The sequence below is a fragment of the Lissotriton helveticus genome, chromosome 3_2 (genome assembly GCF_964261635.1).
Source record: "Lissotriton helveticus chromosome 3_2, aLisHel1.1, whole genome shotgun sequence".
NCBI classification, from domain to species: domain Eukaryota; kingdom Metazoa; phylum Chordata; class Amphibia; order Caudata; family Salamandridae; genus Lissotriton; species Lissotriton helveticus.
The window spans coordinates 217,727,482-217,748,446 of NC_136062.1; the positions used below are offsets into that span (position 1 = coordinate 217,727,482).

At 44.0% G+C, this 20,965-nt stretch overlaps 1 protein-coding gene across 2 annotated transcripts in view; it reads left to right on the top strand.

Moving 5' to 3' along the window:
* HMG20A (high mobility group 20A) overlaps window positions 1-20,965 on the top strand; it is a 260,812-nt gene that overhangs the window by 197,881 nt on the left and 41,966 nt on the right. For both annotated transcript variants that reach the window (XM_078685079.1, XM_078685078.1), the window contains 2 exons: window positions 10,443-10,474; window positions 14,298-14,373. In XM_078685079.1, the coding sequence (XP_078541205.1) occupies window positions 10,443-10,474; window positions 14,298-14,373 (108 nt within the window). The remainder of the gene's footprint in view (window positions 1-10,442; window positions 10,475-14,297; window positions 14,374-20,965) is intronic.

Consider the following 20,965-nt stretch of genomic DNA (forward strand, 5'->3'; position numbering starts at 1 on the left):
TCCTTCAGAGGAGAGACTGTCATCTTCAACTCTGAAATGTCGCATTGATCTGCAGGCTCATCATTTTTCTGCAAGACAGATAGCTTCTCTTTTGGGGTCCACTTCTTCCATCTTCATTGTACCAAACGCAAGGTTGCACATGAGGCCTCTACATCTGTGTCTGGGAGATCAATGGAACCAGCTTTCCAACTCTGGGAGGACAAACCCAGATTTTTACAAGCTACCCGACAATCTCTCCCATGGTAGTCTCAGCAGAACGGACTCATGGTGGGGGTACCATTTCACCATGAACCACCCACCCACTCACATACTGACTGCAGATTCCTCCCACCTGGGGTGGGGAGTACTCATGGGTTCCTTCAGACTCCGGGTGTGTGGTCATACAGAGAACAAACGTCCCACATCAACATGCTGGAGCTGAGAGCAGTCCACTTGGCTCTAAAATCTTTCCTTCTAGCTCTCACGTCAAAATGCATCCTTATCCAAATCGACAACACAATAACCATGCATTACTTAAAGTAGCAGGCAGGCACTCTCTCTCGTCCTCTCTCTCAAGAGACCCAGACTACCGGGAAATGGCTACTAGCCAGGAATCTCACAATAATGGCCATTCATCTGCCAGGAATTCAAAACGGTCAGGCAGGTGATCTCAGTTGCAATTACCACGACAATCACAACTTGGTTCTCAATGATGGCGTCTTGCCAAAAAATCTTCCAGAAGTGGGGAGATTCTTACATAGACCTGTTCGCAGACATCAACAACAGAAATGCGTCCAGGTTCTCCCTACCTGGGTTGCAGGGGAATGCCATTATTGATAAATTGGTAAGGAAATTTCTCTATGCATTTTCACCAACTCCGCTCATTCCCACAGTGATTCTCAAGTAATACTGGTCCAATACCAGGATGATTCTCATAGCCTCAGAGTGGCCTCGCCAATGGTGGTTCACAGACCTTCTACATCTTTCGGAGAGGCCCCACAAGAGCTTCCCATGTCACCAGGATCTCCTGTTCAAGATCGGAGGATAGATACTGTCCCAATCGCTCATCCCTGAACTTGACCGCATGGCTCCTGAATTCCTCTAATATGGACATTTAGAACTTCCTAAAGAGTGTATGGACAGTCTCTCAAGTAAGCTAGGAGGTTCACCACTAGACATTCGTGTGCCTTGAAATGGAAGAGGTTTTATTTGTAGTGTACACAAAATGGTCACAACCCAATTTCATGACAAGAGGATGTACTCATCCCATATTGCCTTCATTTGGCTAAATCACTGCTAAAATCATCTTCCATCAGAGTACACCTAGAAGCAGTTACAGCTTACAGAAAATCTCCCTCTCAAAGATCGTTTTTCGGACTGCCAGTGGTGAAAGATTTTCTCAAAGGGCTTTAAAAGGTGTGTCCATGGGCCCTTCCTTTTGAGCCAATACATAAAGCCTATTTGCAACATCTCATGTGGAAATCGGCTTTTTGGTGGCTATCACATCCACCTGCAGGGTAAGTGAGATTCAAGCTCTGTGTTCAGAGCTGCCATATACTGTGTAGAGTGGTTATGAAAATTCATCCAAGTTTTCTATCAGAAGTAGTGTAAGAGTTTTTACATCAATCAGACTTTGTCTCTGCCTATTTTCTTTCCTAACCCTTCAAATCCAGCTGAAAGTCTCTGCATTCACTGAACGTTAAGAGTTCTGAAATTCTACTTGAACAAAACCACGAGTATTAGGAAATCGGATCACTTGTTTGCTTACTATGGTCCAGAGCAAATAGTCGATTTCAAGATGGTTTGTTTAATGTATATTACTGTCTTTCCAGCTAGTTAATAAATTATTACCTGCTAAACCTAGAGTGCGGTCTACTTGGGGTAAAGCTGCTACTTCAGCTCTGTTGAGAAACGTAGCGATTTCTGAGATCCGTAAAGCTCCTACCTGGAAATCTGCTCATACCTTTATCAGGCTTTACAACCTTGATTCAGATGCTGAGACAGGCACTCAAGTAGGATGGGCTTTGTTGAGAAATATTTTTGGTTAAAAGTTGGAGCTGTTTACCGCTTCTAAGTCCGCCTGTTGTGGGTGGGTGTGCTATTCTTAAAGGCACAGTGCTTGTTTTTTAGGTCTCACATGAGCAGAACGCGTGCATTGCTCTGCAAGACTTCTTGTAAGGGGGCTTCAAAGCGCTGAGCACACGCTCGTGCGTGTGTGGCCTATTGCATGCGGTTAACCGCACGGGCGTCATATGTTTTGAATTATCGTCCCCAGACACAGGCACGATAATTCAAAACATATGGCCTGGTGCTCGATCTCGCGCGCATGGGCTTGTTTTATTTAGCAGCGGGGAGTGTGCAGGCTGCCATGTGTTTCGATCAGGTTTCAGCTTTCACTGTTGCGTCTTACAGCGCGTGCACCACTTGTTTAGTTACAGTACTTGTTTTTATTTTGTTTCTTGTGTTGGGTCTTAGAAATGATGTTTGTATTTTACTCTGTTTTGCATTATCTATGACACAGCTTCCTTCCAACTCACCTTGTGATGTCCATTTTATGTATGTGTATCCTAATCTAAAAACCTCAAAATTTAAAAATAGAATGTATATGCATGTCTCTGGACTGCGCTCTCCCAGTTAGACAGTGTGTATCTCCGGTTTTGCAATCTTATTTCCATGGTTCCAAGTTTGAGGATATCTTTGGGGCGGATTGTTCCACAAACCCGTGGCATTTTGCCCAGTTCTGATAGCTCTTATTTTCCATCTGTTTGTGTGGCGTGACTCTACTTTCAGCGCGTCTCCGCTGTGATTGGTTGTTTGCTTGTGAGGAGTTTGTATCTTTCTTTTCAGTCCTCTTCGTGTTCATCCACTTGTCATAGAAAGAACTCACTCCCTGTTTGCTTGAGTATGAAAGTGTGAGTCACCGACCATTCAAATTTTTTTGTCAATAAACTCCACCGACCGGTACTTCTGAAAAAATGGTAGATGCATTGTCTCTTTGATTCCAGGCAGGACACCAATTTAGACTGCAATGCTCACAGTTTCCTAGTATGGATCAATTGCGAGGGTTCTCACAAAACGTATAAGCAAGTGCATTAGCTTTGCTCATGAGAACTAGAGAAGGGCTTCACAAGAGAACTTTTTGCCTAACTTTCACATCTCGAATGCCAGAATAGACGCGCACATCTTCCAGGCTTTGTTAGTGTCAGAAAAAACAAGCAGTGGCATAGCCAATAGGTCTCGCCTTTGGGACCTTATAAGTGTTTAGCCATGCAACAGTTGATATTGTTGCACCAAGGATATTGTGCTGGATAACTAAACACTTATAATGTCCCAAAGGTGAGACCTATGGGCTATGCCAATACTTGTTATGCTCAGTCTTTGAATGCAGCCTACTGGTTAAGATTTCTTCATATTCCCTTTCCTTTTAAATGTTTTGTAGAAGACTTCCTATATTCAGCTTTTTTTTTTTTCATGAATTGTATTGATTGCTATGGTTTAAAAAGAAAAGTCAATGTAGTCTGCCCATTCTGTACCCTAAATGTGGTAAGTAGTTATAGTTAGGACCATATCTTTGGCATCGTTGGACAAATCCTCACAGATTTTTCCAACATTACGTGATAGTGATTCTTGTTGCCAACAAAAAGTTTCGGAGTGATCTGCCAAGCAGTGCAGAGAAAAATGAGTTGGGGTGGGGTGTATTTCCAATGTTAATTTCCATAGAGATTTTAGACACGACACCAGCCCGAACCGCTGGAGGGAATTGAACCAAATTTGGCACAAAGGTAGCTCTTGGTCCAGAAAGAATTGTTTGTTATTTAGTGTAATTCCATTCAGTAGTTTGGGAGATAGTAAAGAAAAAACAAATTTGTATATCTAAGGACGCAAAGGCTTTGCGAACCCTCCTGATCTCGTGCTGAGATCTGATTGGCTGACAACACTTCAACCAGGAAGTGTTGGAATCTTTCTTGGGACTTTGCTTCAGCCAAGTCCTTGCAAAACGGTTATAAAAAAAAAGAAAAGAGGGCAGTGTAAGAATACCCCCTGATCCCTTAGCTCTGGTGTTGGGGTTCGCAGGGGAAACCTGCCAAGACATAAAAGCATTTTATTTGTTGCCGAAAATAAAAGGCACAGACTCCCACACTTGTTTTGAAATGCCCCCCCATGTGAGCCAGGACCCTGAGGCTTTTTTTTTTTTTTTTTTTTAAAGAGGGGGGCTCCTGGGGCCCCCCATACTAAGGCGCCACAGGAACCATCTCCTCTCTGGGGCTTTATTTTCATAATGTAGGGGGGCTGCACAGACTCCCTTCCTGGGCTTGTGCGAAGCCCCGGGGACCACCACTTCCCCAGGACTTTCATTTTAATTGTGGAAGGGGGCCACAAGGACTCCTCTCCTGTGCTTATTACAAGCCCCAGTGACCACCTCCTCCTCAGGGCAAAAGAATTGTGATATGTTAAAGGTATTTTGTTGTTTCACTTCACTCAGGACAATATCCTGTTAGTGGCCTCCATCCAGGCATGTGTTTGAGGCACATTGTACATACACAGGATGTTCATGTAAGTTTTATGTTTTTTGATGCGCTTCTACACATTAGTAATGAGAGTGCCCAACATGGAAACATGCACCACCTACAAAACATCCACCACAGCTCACCCACAACTCATCAAATCCACAAAGAAGAATTTTTTTCAAGACAGAATCCTCTCCAACGCCCACACATCCAAGGAACTCTTCTCCATCATACAGGAATTTGTCAAACCCAACAGTGAGACATCAGACACCCCCCCTCCCAAGTCCTCTGCAATAGACTCCGCTCCTTCTTCCACCTAAAGATCAAGACACTCTACGATAACTTCGACCAAGACCTCTGCACCGCCTCAACCCTCACCCCCAGCGACGCCACCCAACAGACCCTACTCACTTGGACCCCACTCACGACAGATGACACACAGAAGACCATGAAGAGCATCCTCTCCGGAGCATCTTCAGACCCATGCCCGCCCCACACGTCATCCACAGAGCCGCCATCGCACCCAAGCTACGTCGAACCATCAACTGCTCCCTCAACACCGCCACATTCCCTGACAACTGGAAGCGCGCTGAAATCAACCCCCTCCTGAAGAAACCCACTGCAGACTCAACGGACCTCAAGAACTTCAGGCCAATCTTGCTGCTTCCTTTCGCAACCAAGGTCATCGAAAAGGCCATCAACACCCAGCTAGCATACTTCATCGTTGCCAACAACATCCTAGACAACTCCCAATCCGGATTCCGCAGCAACCACCGAGACCGCCCTCCTCGCTGACATCCATGCCCTCTTCAACCAAGGCCAATCAGCAGCCCTCATCCACCTAGATCAGCAGCCTTCGACACCGTCTCCCACCACAGACTAGCCACCAGACTCCACGAAGACGTCATCCAAGGAAAAGACCTGGACTGGATACGTTCATTCCTCACGGGCAGAACATAACCTACAGAGAGCAGAGGCGGAGTTCCCCATTAATCCTCCCTCAGCCCCACTCTCTTCAACGTCTACATGGCACCCCTAGCAACCATCGTCAGAAACCACAGCTCAACATAGTCTCCTACGCCGATGACACCCAACTCATCCTCTCCCTCACCAAGGAAACCAACGTCACCAGGCACAACTTCCAAGAAGTGATAACAGCTGTTGCAACCAGGACGTAGAACAGCTGCCTGAAACTCAACTCAGAGAAAACAGAGGTCCTCATCCTCAGCTCTACCCCCTCCGCATGGGACGACACCTGGTGTCCCCACCGTGAAAACCCACCCACCCCGACAGACCATGCATGTAAACTCTGTATCATACTGGACTCATCATTCACTATGAATCGCTAGATCAACGCCGTCTCCTCCACATGCTTCAACCCCCTCCGTATACTATGCAAAACATTCAAATGGATACCCCCCTACTCCAGGGAAACTTTCATTTACGCCCTAATCACCAGCCGACACGACTACGGCAATGCCCTCTTTGCCGAAATTAACAAAAAACTCCGCAAACTTCAGACCATCCAGAATGCAGCAGCCAAACTAATCCTCGATATCCCACAGCGCAACCACATCACCCAACACCTCCGTGACTGCCACTGGCTCCTCAGCGAAAGAAGAATAACTTTCAAGCTACTCACACAGCCCTGCAAGGCTCTCCACAACATCGGACCACATTACCTCAACAACCGCCTCTCCTTCCATACTCCCAACAGAAACCTCCGCTCAGCCGACCTCGCCCTAGCCACCGTCCCCCCATTTCTACAGGAACAGAGCGGGTCGAAGGACCTTCTCCTACCTCGCAGCCAAGACCTGGAATGGCCTCCCCGTTCACCTTCAGCACCAATTCAGGAAAGACCTCAAGACCTGGCTCTTCAAATTAGACCAAAAGAGCTGCATTACCATCCCAAACCCCCACCCATCCCAGAGCCTTGTGACTCTAACGGGTGAATAGTGCGCTGTACTAACCGTGATTGATTGATTGATAAATAAATGTTACTAAACTGTTGAATTTCCTTGTATGGTGGGGGGATAGCTGTGTAGTGAAGCAACATATAGCATTATATAAACAAAATGTAGAACAATAGTTGCTTTGCTTTAACATGCTTGCAGGGACACATACTTACAGATGGCAAAGTGGTGGTCAAATACAAGTTGCACTAATTTACGGATAGCTATAGGGAAACAAGACAGTGGCTGCATCATTGGTCACCATGTATGTAAAAAAAGCACTAGATATGGAGCTTTGAATATTTTTTAACTATGTCCTTACTATACTGCAACCATAAACACTGAAAATGTAGATGGTCTCTGTGGAAATACCCATTGACTAACTAAACCACCAAGGGTTAAGAATGTTCAGTGGATAACCAACAAGAAGCAGACGTGTGCTTCCAGTTTTGGAAGACTTCTTAATTTAACACCCTGTTGCGCTTGACTACACTTTCAATGTATAAATTGGATTGTATAGTCAAATTATAAGAAAAGACACAAACAAGCTGGAAGAGATTTTATGTGAGTCTTTTAAAAATGTGAAAAGCGTACCCATTCGGCAAGCACTCATTCACAGAAATATTTTAGAACAGTTCTAGGGGTCTCTCCAACTTTAGAAGGCCTTAAGAGTGGAGATAAATCATGTATTTTCAGAGGAATCTTAATCCCTGTAAACTGATGGATGTGAAGAACCTCAATGTCAGCCTTGGTTGCCAAGCGTGCAATGCCGATTATCTAATTTAGAGCAAGTGATTTACACCCTGTAGTATGTGACAAAACATTTTTCGATCTTTATATGGAGTCTTCTCTGAATCGGGGGATAGCTGTTTGTTTTTTTTGTAGGCATGAGGGTGCGCATGTTCAGCATTTGCCATTACAAAGCAATCGTTCCACCTGGAGGTAAATGTGTCTCGTTCAGTGAGGCAAGGAAACACGGAAAATGGGTATCTAGAATGATTTCCTCATTATCTTCAAGAACCTATCTTGACTCGAGTGCTTAACTTAAATAATCCTTCAGCCAACAATGAGTGCAGACCTTTATTTCAGCTTCTAGTCATTGGATCTCAAGCACAAAGCCATGAAGGGTTGCAAACCTTTGTTTACATCCAAAATGGCTCAATTTACTCCATAAAACAAAAATATGGAAGGACAGGTTTTAATTCTAATTATATGGTTTCACAGATAAAGCTTCCCCGTCAAAGTGTGTAGAACAGCAGAACAAAAGGCCATCAAATAGAAGGAAATGTAATGAGTCCTCTAATTTAGAAAGATTAGTGGAATAGTCATCAATTAGTTGACCTGGTCGCCGAATTATTACCTAAAAAGGGCGGTGACCCTCCCACACTATTCAAATAGCCTGTTTCTGTAACTTAAGAAAGTGGCCTAAATCACTTCTTACCTAGTTTCTCTATTGCTTTCCCATTCAGAAACACTGCCTATTTAAGTTAAATTGCTTTTGTCGCAAAGCCAGCCACAGTCCCACCACTGTGAACTACACTCTTTTTACTGTCCCCTGCATAGACTCCTTCATGGTTCCTACGCCGTAGTGGTGCCTACTATATGTCCGGGCTCAGATTTAGAAAGGCATACATGGGTGGCCGTGCCTTTTCAGTTATCACAGAGATGGCATGGAATATTCTATTTTTCTAACGTAGATCAGAGAGAGCGCGGATCAGTGTATATTATATAATATATCATCTCTATTGCTGGGGTCAGGACTGCCTTTAACTGGGTGTTTGCATGCCTTATAATTTCAAAAATATCTGTAGAAACATGTAGAATATCTGGTACATCCTTGCTGTGACCTTCCTGTAAGTGCACAGTTTACTCTCTGGGGAGCTCTCAGCGAGGGCAAAGATCATTTTTCTTTCCTTTGTCACAAAAATGAGTATAGTTAGTGGTCCTCAGAAGTGTGTTCATGTATTTCTGAAATACCTCCATCATGTTAAGTATTGTATACTGGATCTTTAATAGTTAGTAAAATATATGGATATCTGGGGTTGTAATTCATTGTCCAGTTTATTCCTCAATGTCCCTACAGTGTAACTAAAACAGTGCCCTAAGGACTTTGTATGATGAATAACTCCTAGTGTCGTCTACGTGTTTCTTGCCCTAGTAACGGCCATGCAAAGGTCCTGCTTTCTTCAGGACTGGTCTCTCCCCTCTCCTGACCCTGTTTTTCTCGTATGTGAAGGTTATCAGTGTTCAGTATGGAAAAGAAGAAGAGAAAGAAAACCTACTCCTGAAATCTTTGTGGTGCAGCTTCTGTTCTCTTAACCCTTATTATTGTAAAAACACAATATTTATTATATCTATTTTTCCTTGTTCCCGAAAAAGCACTATGCTAATTATTTATCATACTCCTTATAATGCATTAGTTGTCAACCTTCTATTCATATATCATGTTATTAGTCTGAGGACATAGGCATTCATTGCATGATCTCTCATGGAAAAGGGCTATATAACATGCAATATGCGTTACACAATAGTTTATATCCTTTCTTGGACGTATTTAACCATTTTGCATCCACTTAAGAACACTGTGGCTATAGTTGAACTGAGGCTCCTTTCACATTGCCCCTATATTTTCTAAGCATGAAGAAACGTTCCTTTACAGTTGCCAAAAGTCTAAGGGCCCGATTTAGAGTCTGGCGGTCCAAGACCCCAGACTCACGGTGGTGGTTCTGCGAACACCCTTTTATGAAGCGGCCATTTGTACCTTCTGTGGACTGTGCCAGGGAACCGCTGGTCCCTGGCGGTGGCGCAACGAAGAGGGCTATATAATATGCAAGGTTGGACCCCCGCGGTCCGCCAAGCATATTATGAGTTCCCCCTCCGCCAGCCAATTCATGGCTGGCTTACCGCAATGAAACTGCTGGCGAAGGGGAAACATAGGGCCCCATGCCCCTAATGCCATGGTAATGCATTCAGGGGCACGACATGTGCACCCCTGTCTGCTTGTACCCTGATTTCTAGCACACAGGGACTTCACAGTCCATGCTGTGCTGGAACTTCTTTGGCGCTCCCATTGGGGTTCCCATTTTCAGGGAATCGCTGTGCGAATGCAAAAGAAAGGCCCAAAACAGCCCGCCAGACATGAGTTGTACTGGTAATCTGGCAGGCGGTCTTTGCCCAGCTTTAGCGGTGCGGAAATGGTGCAGAGCTAGGGCAGCACCGCCAAAGTCAAAATAGGGCCAGAAGTCTTTGTTGGGCCAATGGACCATACTACAAAACCGGATGAAGGCAACCAACATGTCACAAAAATTAACCACTCAATCCAGACCGTGAGCACCCTCACTCTACTGCCTACATGGCTCAAAAGATCTGCGCTGATTCCAAATAAGAGGAGAGCTTATCCGAGGTCATATCGCTAGCGTGGATCTACAATAACTGGTGGCTGAATATGGGCGAGGTCTTCTTTTATAAAAAGGCCCCACACAAGATAGCCACTGCCTGCTGAGATCTTGCTTGACCTTGAAAGCATTCCCATCCCTCCATGAGTTCTTGAAAGACACCTTCCAGGATGATGGGCATACTGGATATTGTTTTACTCTGCTAAAAGAGGCTGCAAAAGGTTTCAATCCACTATGCCTTGTGTTACAGAGTGCGCTCGAGTCAACAACCACACTCCTGTAATCCTAGCGGTGTTGGTGATGTGGCAAAGGGTGCAAACCAGATGCAGCAGCGTTGTAATCCTTGTGTTGTCAAGATGCAGCTGTGGCACCATCCTCATGTCATCGAGGGCTCCACAGGGGGTGGGGCACAGGTTGGGAAAGTCATGAGAGAGGGCTCCAGGACTTAATCTTGTATTGAACAGGAGTAGGAGTGTGACTCGAGGCTTAAAATGTGTGCATGATACAGGTCTGAAGAACTGTAATGCAGAATATGTAAAGTGGTGAGGTGGGAGGAAACTCGTTATCAACTAGCCTTCTAATTGGTATGTGACTATTTGTTTTTTTAGATGGAATGCAACAGACTGCCAATGACCATGAGGTAAATGTCTTTTTTTGCAGTTAGCTTGACAGTATTTTCATCTGTACAGCCTTCATCTCAACTTTTTAACATATCTGTCGATTTTCTTACAAGAGTTGTGACCATCAGCATACCCTGAAAACTTTTATGTGGTGACTGGATACTCCCCAGTGGAATGAGGAGGGAAACGTTGTACTGCTTTAATTGTTTGCCTGGTGTGCCAGAATTTGGTTCTTATCCTGACTTTGGTACTGACCCAGAAAAGTGTCTGTGGACTCATCACAATCCTCTAACCTTCAAATTATAGGTGTAGTCCAAAGTATGTGATGTAAACATTATTTTGATCTCTTGTACCATTTAAATTCCGTATTTTCCCCTACTCACATTACATTGTTGTTTCTGCAATTTGATTTTAGTTGGACCCCCCACCCCCTGTTTTCCTGCTGCAATAAAAGATTTTCTGTAAAGTGTTCCTCTGCCTTTTGGAAAGAACCCTGTTACATTAATTGCTCCAAATTAGATCAAGTCCGGTGGAACACCAATTTCCTTTAGCTTCATTGTCCAAGCTTAAATTTGATAAGAAGGATCAGTTACTCAGTTATAGTGCAGCATTCTCTATGTGCTCTTGGTATCTCTTCGAAAGTGTTGCTATCCTGTGTGCTTTTTTCCCTCAACTGGCCATCTTTATTTTAGTATCGTTATTGCTTTGTAGAAAAGACAAGATGTATACGATAGACAGAAGATTCCAACACATGATATCCAAAATGAGGTGTACATTTTAATTTATTCTTTGTTATTGTCTGTTAGTTCCTACAGCAATCTCCAAGATTGTGAAATCAGCTAAGTCCCTGGGTGTCTCCCATGTAGCACTCTCAATCTTGATCTCCATGTCAAAGAAACCACTAATTGTGCTACATTTCAGCTGTTGCCACTTAGTATCACCAGAACCTTCATCACTGAACAGGACTTCCAAGCTGCTGTACAGGCACTGGTGATACCAGCTTAGAATTCAGTAGCTGTTTAACAGCCAACCCTGCCTGTACTTCTCAAAACCCTCGTTCGTTCTGCAAAGGCTGATCACTCAGATGGGATAATTCTTCATAATTACTCTAATTTTAACTTCCTAAAGTGATTAACCCTTGAAACCAGCGCCATGTATAAAATAGCTGTTATGACATTTAATGTGTAATGCCTTAATTTCTTTCCCGTCTCACACAAAACTGGAAGTGTCCGGTAAAAAAACAAGCCCAAGAAGCAATTTTGAACTAATAAAAACAACTTCTTTAAAGAAAAGGCTACCAACAGGCGTACCTTCTATGGGAGTGTACCTAGGATATAAAATGCCCTCCAGCCCATATAGGACTTACTTTCTCATTGCATTTTTTCAAAATTAAACCTGCCCTGACATCTTATGTTGTTCAGTCTAATAAACCTGATATAAACGTCTCACTGTTGAACTGCTGTTGCTCTGCTACTGATCTCAGATGTCTAAAATCTGTCCGTAGCAACCTCACTAAACACATCATGCCACATTCTTAGTTCAGTAGTTTAGCGTCTTATGTACTAATCACATGCTCACCCCATCCTCTTTCCTACAAATGTTGCTTATTACAAATGTATATAGCCTTTCAGGCAGTCGGGATTTATAAAGTGCTGCAGATCACCCGGGAGGTCTCAAGGCGCTGGAGTTGGTAGCTCCTTCGCGGAGAAAACAGTGAAAAACAAGGCAAAAGCAGGAGAAAGCACTCTGAAAAATGCGGCAGAGAAAAGCGAAAGCCGCAAAACCACAAGGCAAAAGCCGGAGAAAGCACTCCGTAAAACGAGGGAAAGGATGGAGAGAGCAGTAAAAACGTGGCAAAAGTAGGAGAAAGCACTTAAAAATTGGGAAAGGAAGGAGAAAGCAGGAAAAGAAAGATCGGCAAAAGGCAGACAAAAGCACTGAGAAAAACAGGGGAAACGAAGGAGAAAGCAGTCAAAAACGAGAGAAAAGCAGCAGAAAACTCTCAGGAAAATGGGGAGAAAGCACAGCTGTGCAGCAGCACAGGAGAGCTGGGTCTGGGTCCTGTGTGCCTTACTCTTGTATTTCTGCTCTCTTTATATGTTTGCAAAAAGAACAATTGATGGACAGAATGCAGAACATTCACCCCAGTACAGAGATCTTGGCCTAATTCCATTGTTTTTTTGCTCACCATGCCATTCTAGTTTGGACCCAGCCATATGCAAAGCAGTCTTGACCCTGCGCCCAATGGGAACAGGCAGTTCGGGCTGGACTGTTCCCATGAGGCACAGGGTCAAGATTGATTTGCATATGGCCAGGTCTAAACTGGGGTGGCATGGTGAGCAAAAGAATGATGGATTTAACACCGATATCTTGACTGGGGTGAATGTTTTGATTTGTTCTGCATTAGTCAACGCCGACTCAAATGGATATAGCTCGAACTCGCTTCACAAAATTATTTATGAAGTAATTTCTCTTTTTCTTGCAGAGGTTGTGCTAGTTCTTATACTATCACTCTTTGTTGCACTGCTCTCTGTCACTCTTTGAGGTCTGGCAGTGCTGTATCAAATACACGTAAAATTAACATAACGTTTACCAGGAAAAAAAATAATTGCTGGCATGAGAGTATAGAAGGAAGTCACCCATCATCATCCATACTAAATCTCAGTGCCACAAATCTTTTTGACGGAATTTTCACTTCCCTATTTGAATTAACCATTTTAGCATTCTCTTTGTCATGGTGAGTCTTCTTCACCCACGTTCTTCTCAGTGAGGCTTTGTTTAAAGTGTCTTAGCCACCCTTTTTGACTATCTGCCTCCATTTATCCATGGTCATTTTGTATTTAATCCCCACTGTAATTTAGAACAGAGTACTATTTTTGCTGTGAGAAGGGCTGATAAGTGCGAGCTGCTTCAGTGAGAATGCTTATCATTTTTTTTTTTTAAAACCTGAATCCATTTACATGCCACCACTTGCTGCTCCTCGAGGGAGTGCTGCGGGGCAGCGGGGAGGGAAAGGGTGTGGAGTAGTAAACTCAGGCATACGGCTCCACGGAGGTAAGTAAGTAAATAAATAAATTTAACGAATTACATTGCGCGCACTGCATCGCCATTTGACAGTGGTAGCTCCCAGACTGAATGGTTGTTCTCATGGGGACAAATAGGTCACTTAATTATAAGTCATAGCTAGTTTATTGAATGAATCCTCACAAGTAAAGAAAACTGATTACACTTAAAAAAGAATTTCGAGAAACAATATTCAGTTAAGCTTTTCATACCATTACCAGTATCTTGTTTATTAATTCGTTCTTATTTTGAAGTATTTTCTCATATATTTTAGTTACCTTTAATCATTGCTCCTGCAATATTCATGCAAATTATGTTCTTGCATTTTCTTAATTAGCTTAATTTGTGCCAGGAAATTGTAGGGAATTCACTTTTTAGATTACTAATTGGTATATTTTGAAGTTATGAATGAGATTCACTGGATAGTTTACAAAGAAGGTCATGTTGCCAGTATAAAGGACATTATAAAAATTACACTTGCTAACTGCAATATGAGCTTTAGCTCACAAATTGAAAAATACTTTAAGCAAATGATCACCTTGGATCTTGTGTAAAATTAAAGATAAATCCACTGCTAGACAGGTTGATGTCCTTGTCCGATTTGCAGAAGGTATTGGTTTAGGAGAAGTGCAGTAACTACTCTTTGGTTTATTAGTTTGGCTCGATGGTGTCACAGTGACATACATTCTAATTTGAAAGTGTATAGAGAATAATTGTCCTTGATCTACATGCTTGATTTCACCCAGTTAAATATCTTGAAGTGTTTTTCCCTCTGTTTAGAAAGATATTGATGTAAAAGAGAGGTCGATATTTGATATCCCCATCTTCACAGAGGAGTTCCTGAATCATAGCAAAGGTGAGCACCGATCATATTTTGTAATTTGTTCCATGAATTTCAGATTATTTTAAACAGCCAACAAATCTGTATTGCTCTAGGCAACCAGTACTTCAATCTGAAAAATCTTCTATACCAGGCTTTCACAACAAATTGTCTTGTTATTAGACACCTCCTGTTGCAGCTGCAGCGGTTATGCGTGGAACTTGACTGTCAATGGCCTCTGTTTTTATTGCATAGGAGAAGTGAAGGACATATGAACCTCTTACAATTAAGAGCTGTCAAGCGTGTGTTAAAATGTATTTCATTTACTCGAGAATAGAGCATAATGGCCCAAACAGACAACACAACGTGTGCTACATAGATATGTGGTGGTATGGACAGAACATGGGCTAAAACTGAAAGTTGTGATCAGATTTTTTTCCTTTTGCGCCACCCTTGCATCCTTATATCCAACGCTGCAGAAAACCAAATGCTTCTAATATTTTCAAACGCAGGGCTAGCGAGGAACTTGCCAGGACCCAGTTTGATGCATATATTTGTCTTATGTCTCCTACATGCTTTTCCTTCAGTTATTTTGCTTCGGAATATTCCGTTGTTGATTCCTCGTGTCTCTATACTCTACTCTGTTGAGCCTTGATCTACAGTTCATTTCTGGCTTCTTTGTTTGAAGAAACCAGAAATTAATTCTTGGTATTCTGTTTTCAAGAGAGATGGATTATTTGTGGATCAAGCAGTATACCAAACAAAACATCTTACACTTACAGACAGACAGACAGACAGACACACGCACGCGCATGAGCAGGGTCAGTAATGTGATACAGCTAAAAAGCTAAAACATACTGAGGTATCGGAGACATTTGTCTTTCAGTGCAGTGAAAGGTTACGCTGTGTGGCTCCACTTGAAGGCCAGGCCAGCAGAATGTGACATCGGGCACCCACCCTCCGGCTGAGTCATGAAAAAAGAGGGTAAATCAAAGTTAATAAAAAAAATAGGGGTTTAGTAGTTTAAAGACCAAGGCGGATGAACACAGAAGAGTTGTAAATGTAGAAGTAGCTTGTAACTCTTTTTGCCTTTAGTTTCTTCTGCAAACCTGGAACATTGTAGTAGCATACTTCTGTGACTGATACTTCGTGGATTTGTTGTTGCACGTTAAAAGGTTAGTGCCCCTTTGAGACCAAAACCACACAACTGGGACACTTGGGGCTAGTGCAAATAGCTTCTGCCTTCATGCAATAGATCCTAACGCCTCAGAAATGTCATGTAAAGCCTGCACGTTTTGACCTCCGACTCTGCTCAGGCATTTCAGGGGGACAAAAGAGTAGACAGGGTTGCACCTGTTCTACATTAATTGTAGATCTTTGGGCTGCCACAAACTGGATGTCTTCCACTCTAACCAGGATAACAGGCCAGACATCCTGTTTCTTACGGAGACATGGCTACATGAGCACTCCGACCATAGTCCAAACCATGCCCCCGGAATACTGTATGTCTCAATGGGGCTCGCTATTATTCTGAAAGATAATTTTAGGGGCGTTTTTACTCCATCCACTCTTCAGGATTGTGAAAGTTTGTCCTTCGCATCTCACTCACACCGACTTTTATCTTTTCTGGGGCGCTATTTTATAGGCCATCTGGTTCTCTGGGCATTTCTTCAATGCACTCCCTCAGATAGTTGCCGACATGGCTCTCAATAAGATCAACTTCTCCTAATGTCGCCTCCAATAGCCAACTCCAGTACCTTGCCTCCTTACAGTTCAAAGAAATGTTCAGTGGCCCGTCACATGAGGAAGGGCATAGTGTTTATCTGGTATTGAGCAACATTCCCAATCTACAGGTACTACAACCCATAGCAGTTATATGGTCAGGCCACTACATGATTCCCATCACCTCGTATCCTCCCTCCTTTACTAGTGGTCCACCCTGGTCTATGAGGAAGGATCGCTGCTGGTCGACATTAGACAGCATGGATTGGAAAGATATCCTCAGTAAGTCTACGCCCGATTCAAATGAGCATTTACCTGTAGCAAACTGCAAAGTTTTTTAAGTGGCTTAACAACTCCCTGGACCAGATCATTCTGGCGAAGCAGCGTAATGGTGTACAGCAAAGTAAATATTCTCCAGATTTGGGGTATCTTTCATAGATTGACATGATTGAATCATTCCCCGTCGTCGGAGTGGGAATACCACGGTACATAAAAATAGCAATAATTATGCATAACATAGCCATATCATAGGTAGATTAGAACCAGGAAGTAAAATAGTTAGAAGTTAATAGGAAAAAATCTTCCACTTTCATGTCTTGTCCAAGTCATTATATATAGTCCAAACTACAGCCAATCATTCGACAGCACCCTCCAGAACGTTCTCCTCAGAGGCTCAGGCTCTCAGATTTTCTACCGCACGTCCCTGAGCTCTGCTCAGTACTTCTCAGGTTTCATCAGAATTTTCTTCATTCATGATGTCTTCTTCTAAGAAATCTTTCTTTAGACCTTGTGGGAAGCTCTGGCTGTTTTCTGAAGACCCCCACAAGAAATGCATGTATTGCTTGTATCCAGACTACTAGGTGAGAGACTTCAAGATTTGTAGAACTTTCCCTCAAAAAACTCTGAGGGATAGTGAGGGACGCCTACTTCTGTAGCTACAGAAGATTAAGTATCAAGACAACCCTTTATCTGATGTGGGAAGTGTTTCCTCTGTCAGGACTGCTGCCTCTAGGAAGAGGACTAGTGGTACGGAATTAAAGTCTTCTGGGGATAAGGTGTTGAAAAAACAGCACGCCTCTAAGAGTGCTGAGTTGCCTTCCACTTCCAAAAAGGCTCCTCCACCTACTAAGGGTAAAACTCTGCCCTCTACATCCCTGAGAAAGACTGTACAATCTCAGATTTCTAAACCTGTTTCTGATAGATTTACAGCAAAAACGGGGTCCCTCATCGACGAACTCGATGACGCCGTCTTCGTCGATGAAGCCTGCCGTCGCCGCGATGACGACGTCTACTGCCACCTTCTTGTCTCTAAAGCCTCAGATGATACTGTCGTCGGCTTCTTCGCCGTCGATGCTGGTTTCTGTCTCAGTAAGACCAACTACATCAGTCACTGCCTTCTCGTCGACGAAGAGATTGAAGTCTAGCGTCGATGTCCCTCCGTCGACAAAGAGTAAGAAGACCTCTTTGACGATTGTCTCATCGATGGCGATTGCATCTTCGACGATTGCCTCATCGACGGCCGCCTCATCGACGGTTGCCTCGTTGACGGATCCATCGTCGAAGGTTGCCTCGTCGACAGTTGCCTCGTCTACGCCCGTCTCGTCGGCAGCTACTTAGCCAACGGCTGTTTCGCCGACGCTACTATCTTCGTGCACTGATCTTCAATTTGGTCGTCATCTACAGCCACAGCATCTTCAAAGATATCTACGGTGCTGCCTACGCCATTACCACCGCCGAGGACAGCGTTTTCCTTGCTTCAAAGGCTCGGATCTTTGGAGGTTCTCTCTCCAGTTCACACATCCTCCAGTAGAGCTCCTCTTGCGTTGCCAGAGCAATTACTGGATTATGGGGCAGATGAGGATGAATCTGAAAAGGATGACAGATTTCGTAGTGCCAGGAGCCCTTCAGAACTCTTCATTAAGTATCAAGATGTGGATCAAGAAGAGGACTACTACCCTGATCCTCCAGCCCGAGAGCCAAACCCTACAGCACAATTGCCTCTATCACTTCTCAACAATCTGCAGTACATGTTAGATGATTATTAGCGCCATTTTCCTCCATCTGAATCAGCTTCTTCTGTTACACCTACACCTGTTCCTCAATGTTCCACAGTGTTGAGGTCACCCAGAACAGTTTCTCCGGTACCTTCTATGTCGCATCATCAAGAAACTCACACCACGGATGATGACAGAGAAGAAGGAGAATTGTATGATACAAAACTCCTTACTGAATGGGATGACTATCAAATACAAATACCGTCTCCTTGAACTCCGGCTCCTGTTGACTCACCTCCAGTGGACATCGGAGGTTTTCATGTTCTGATGGAAAGAGCAGCACAACGTTTCCTTCTACCCATGGAAACAAGGATAGATGATTGTTTCCTTTATGGTTTTAAAGACCAGCCAAGGAAGCAAGTGTGGACTATCCCTATTATTGACTTTATTTGGCAGGAAGGACAGAGTCATGCAGACTCCTGCCTCCATTCCGGCGGTCCTGCCTCACCTTGAAAAGAAATACAAGGCACCAGATAACTCGCCAGTTTGTCTAATAGGTCAGCCTAAGCCGGATTCGGTTATTGCCCAAGCAGCACAGCAACGAGCACGGAATCCCCCCCCTCTCCATTGTCAGCTACCCCAGATCGGGATGGGAGACGTCTAGATGCAATTGGAAAAAAGGTTTCAACCATGGCGGCCACTACTGTCCGTACATCTAACTCATTGGCCATTTTAAGCTGCTATGTTAGGCAGATGTGGTCTGACATCTCCCCCTACATCGAAATGTTACCTGAGCCCTCCAAGGCAGAAACTCTCCAGATCCTCCAGGAGGGAGAACAAATCTCGGCTGAGATTATCGATTCTGCTGTGGATGCTGTGTCTACGGGTTTTCGGCAACTGGCGGGGGCAGCTGTCTTGAGGCGACAGGGCTGGTTGAAATCCACATCATTTCATCAGGAAGTTCAGACGAAAATAATTGTAATGCCATTTGACTGCGAGTCTCTTTTTGGTCAGCATATCGATGAAGCCCTACAAGCCATTAAAAAAGATACCGAGACGGCAAGATCTCTCGGTACTCTTCAGTTTCGGAAGTCACCTTTTCGTGGCGCCTGAGGCCGTGGATACTTCTCCAGTCGAGGAGGCCATAATCAGTCAAGGTAATACCAGTCCTACTAGGGTAACCAACGTTACTCCTCACAACGACAACAATCCTTCAGGCAGCAGCCAACTACGTCCTATGCGCAAAACAGAAATAAGTAATCTTACCGCAGACAGAATTTGTCCAAGAAGCAGTGACAACTGCCACCTGCTCTACCGCTCAATCCTACAAAAGTTGGAGGAAGGATCTCCTGTTTTTACTCAACTTGGCATGCTATAACAACAGACAAATGTGTCTTGGACATTGTGGCCAGAGGCCACGTTGTGGAGTTTACCGAACTTCCTCCAAATTCTCCTCCCAAAGGCCCGCCTCCAGCTCATCTTACAGAGCTTTTCTCCCAAATAAATTTGATGATAAAAAAGAGAGCAATTGAAGTGGTTCCAAAACTTCAAAGAGGCACCGGTTTCTATTCCAGATTTTTTCTAATAAAAAAGAAATCGGGGGAATGGCGCCCCATCTTAGATCTTCGTTCCCTAAACAAATATCTCAAAAAACAATCCTTCCGGATGTTGACTTTACAGGTAGTCCTTTAACTCCTCTCGGCGGGGGTTTACATGACCACCCTCGACCTCCAAGATGCTTACTTTCATGAACCAATTTTACCTAGACACAGGAAGTTCTTGATATAGAGTGGCTGGCAGGGACTTCCAGTTCAAGGTCCTAACTTTCGGACTACATTCCTGCACCCTGTGTTTTCACCAAAGTTTTGGCACCGGTGGCTGCACACCTTCGATTAGAAAAAATCCAAATTTTTCCTTATTTAGACGACTGCCTTATCAAGGCAAATTCCTTAGTAGTCACAAAGGTTCAGACTCGGAAATGTCTGTCACTTTTCCAGTCTCTGGGTCTCTCCATCAATCTGGACAAGTCTCAACTCGTCCCATCACAAACCAGAACATTCTTAGTAGCCACCATAGGCACTCTACGGACTCAAGCCTTTGTCTCAAACGAAAGGCAGCAAAAGCTGTGCAAGCTTGCCCAACTACTTCGATCAAAAAAGTATTTTTCTGTCTGACAGTTCAAGTCACTTCTAGGGATGCTATCATCCTGCATTCCCTTAGTCCCCAACTGTCGTCTCAAAATGAGACTCCTGCAAGAGGAGCTCAACAACCAATGGCTGCAAGTCTCAGGGCACTATGACGATCTCATCCGCATCACTCCTCAGATCCGGAAGGCGTTGCTCTAGTGGACTTGCAAGAGGAATGTGGCAGCAGGCCTTTCATTCCTGGTGAAAGCTCCAAGTTTCGTCTTCACCACGGACGCCTCCCTCGAAGGGTGGGGAGCGCACCTTCAAGGGATAACAGTCAACGGCAAATGGGATGCTCACCAAAGGACTTGACATATCAACCTTGTAGAGTTGCTAGCGATCTTCCTGTCCCTAAAATCTTTTCGCACCATCATTCTAGGAGCATCAGTGTTGATTCGGTCGGACAACACAACAAGTATGCACTACCTAAACAAACGGGGAGGGACAAGATTTGCTCTGCTGTCCCAGCAAGCCCAGCAAATTTGGGATTGGGCGTTCCGACACCAAATAACTCAGTCAGCAGTCCATGTTCCGGGAGTGTTCAACATCCTAGCGGACTCTCTCAGCAGGTCGACAGTGTCCAATCACGAGTGGGAGCTCCATCAACCAACATTGGATCGGATATTTCAGAAGTGGGGTTGACCTGATCTAGACTTGTTCACGACCAGTCTGAATCGCAAATGCCCGTTCTACGCAAGTTGGCTTCCCCAACAAGACTCATGTAGG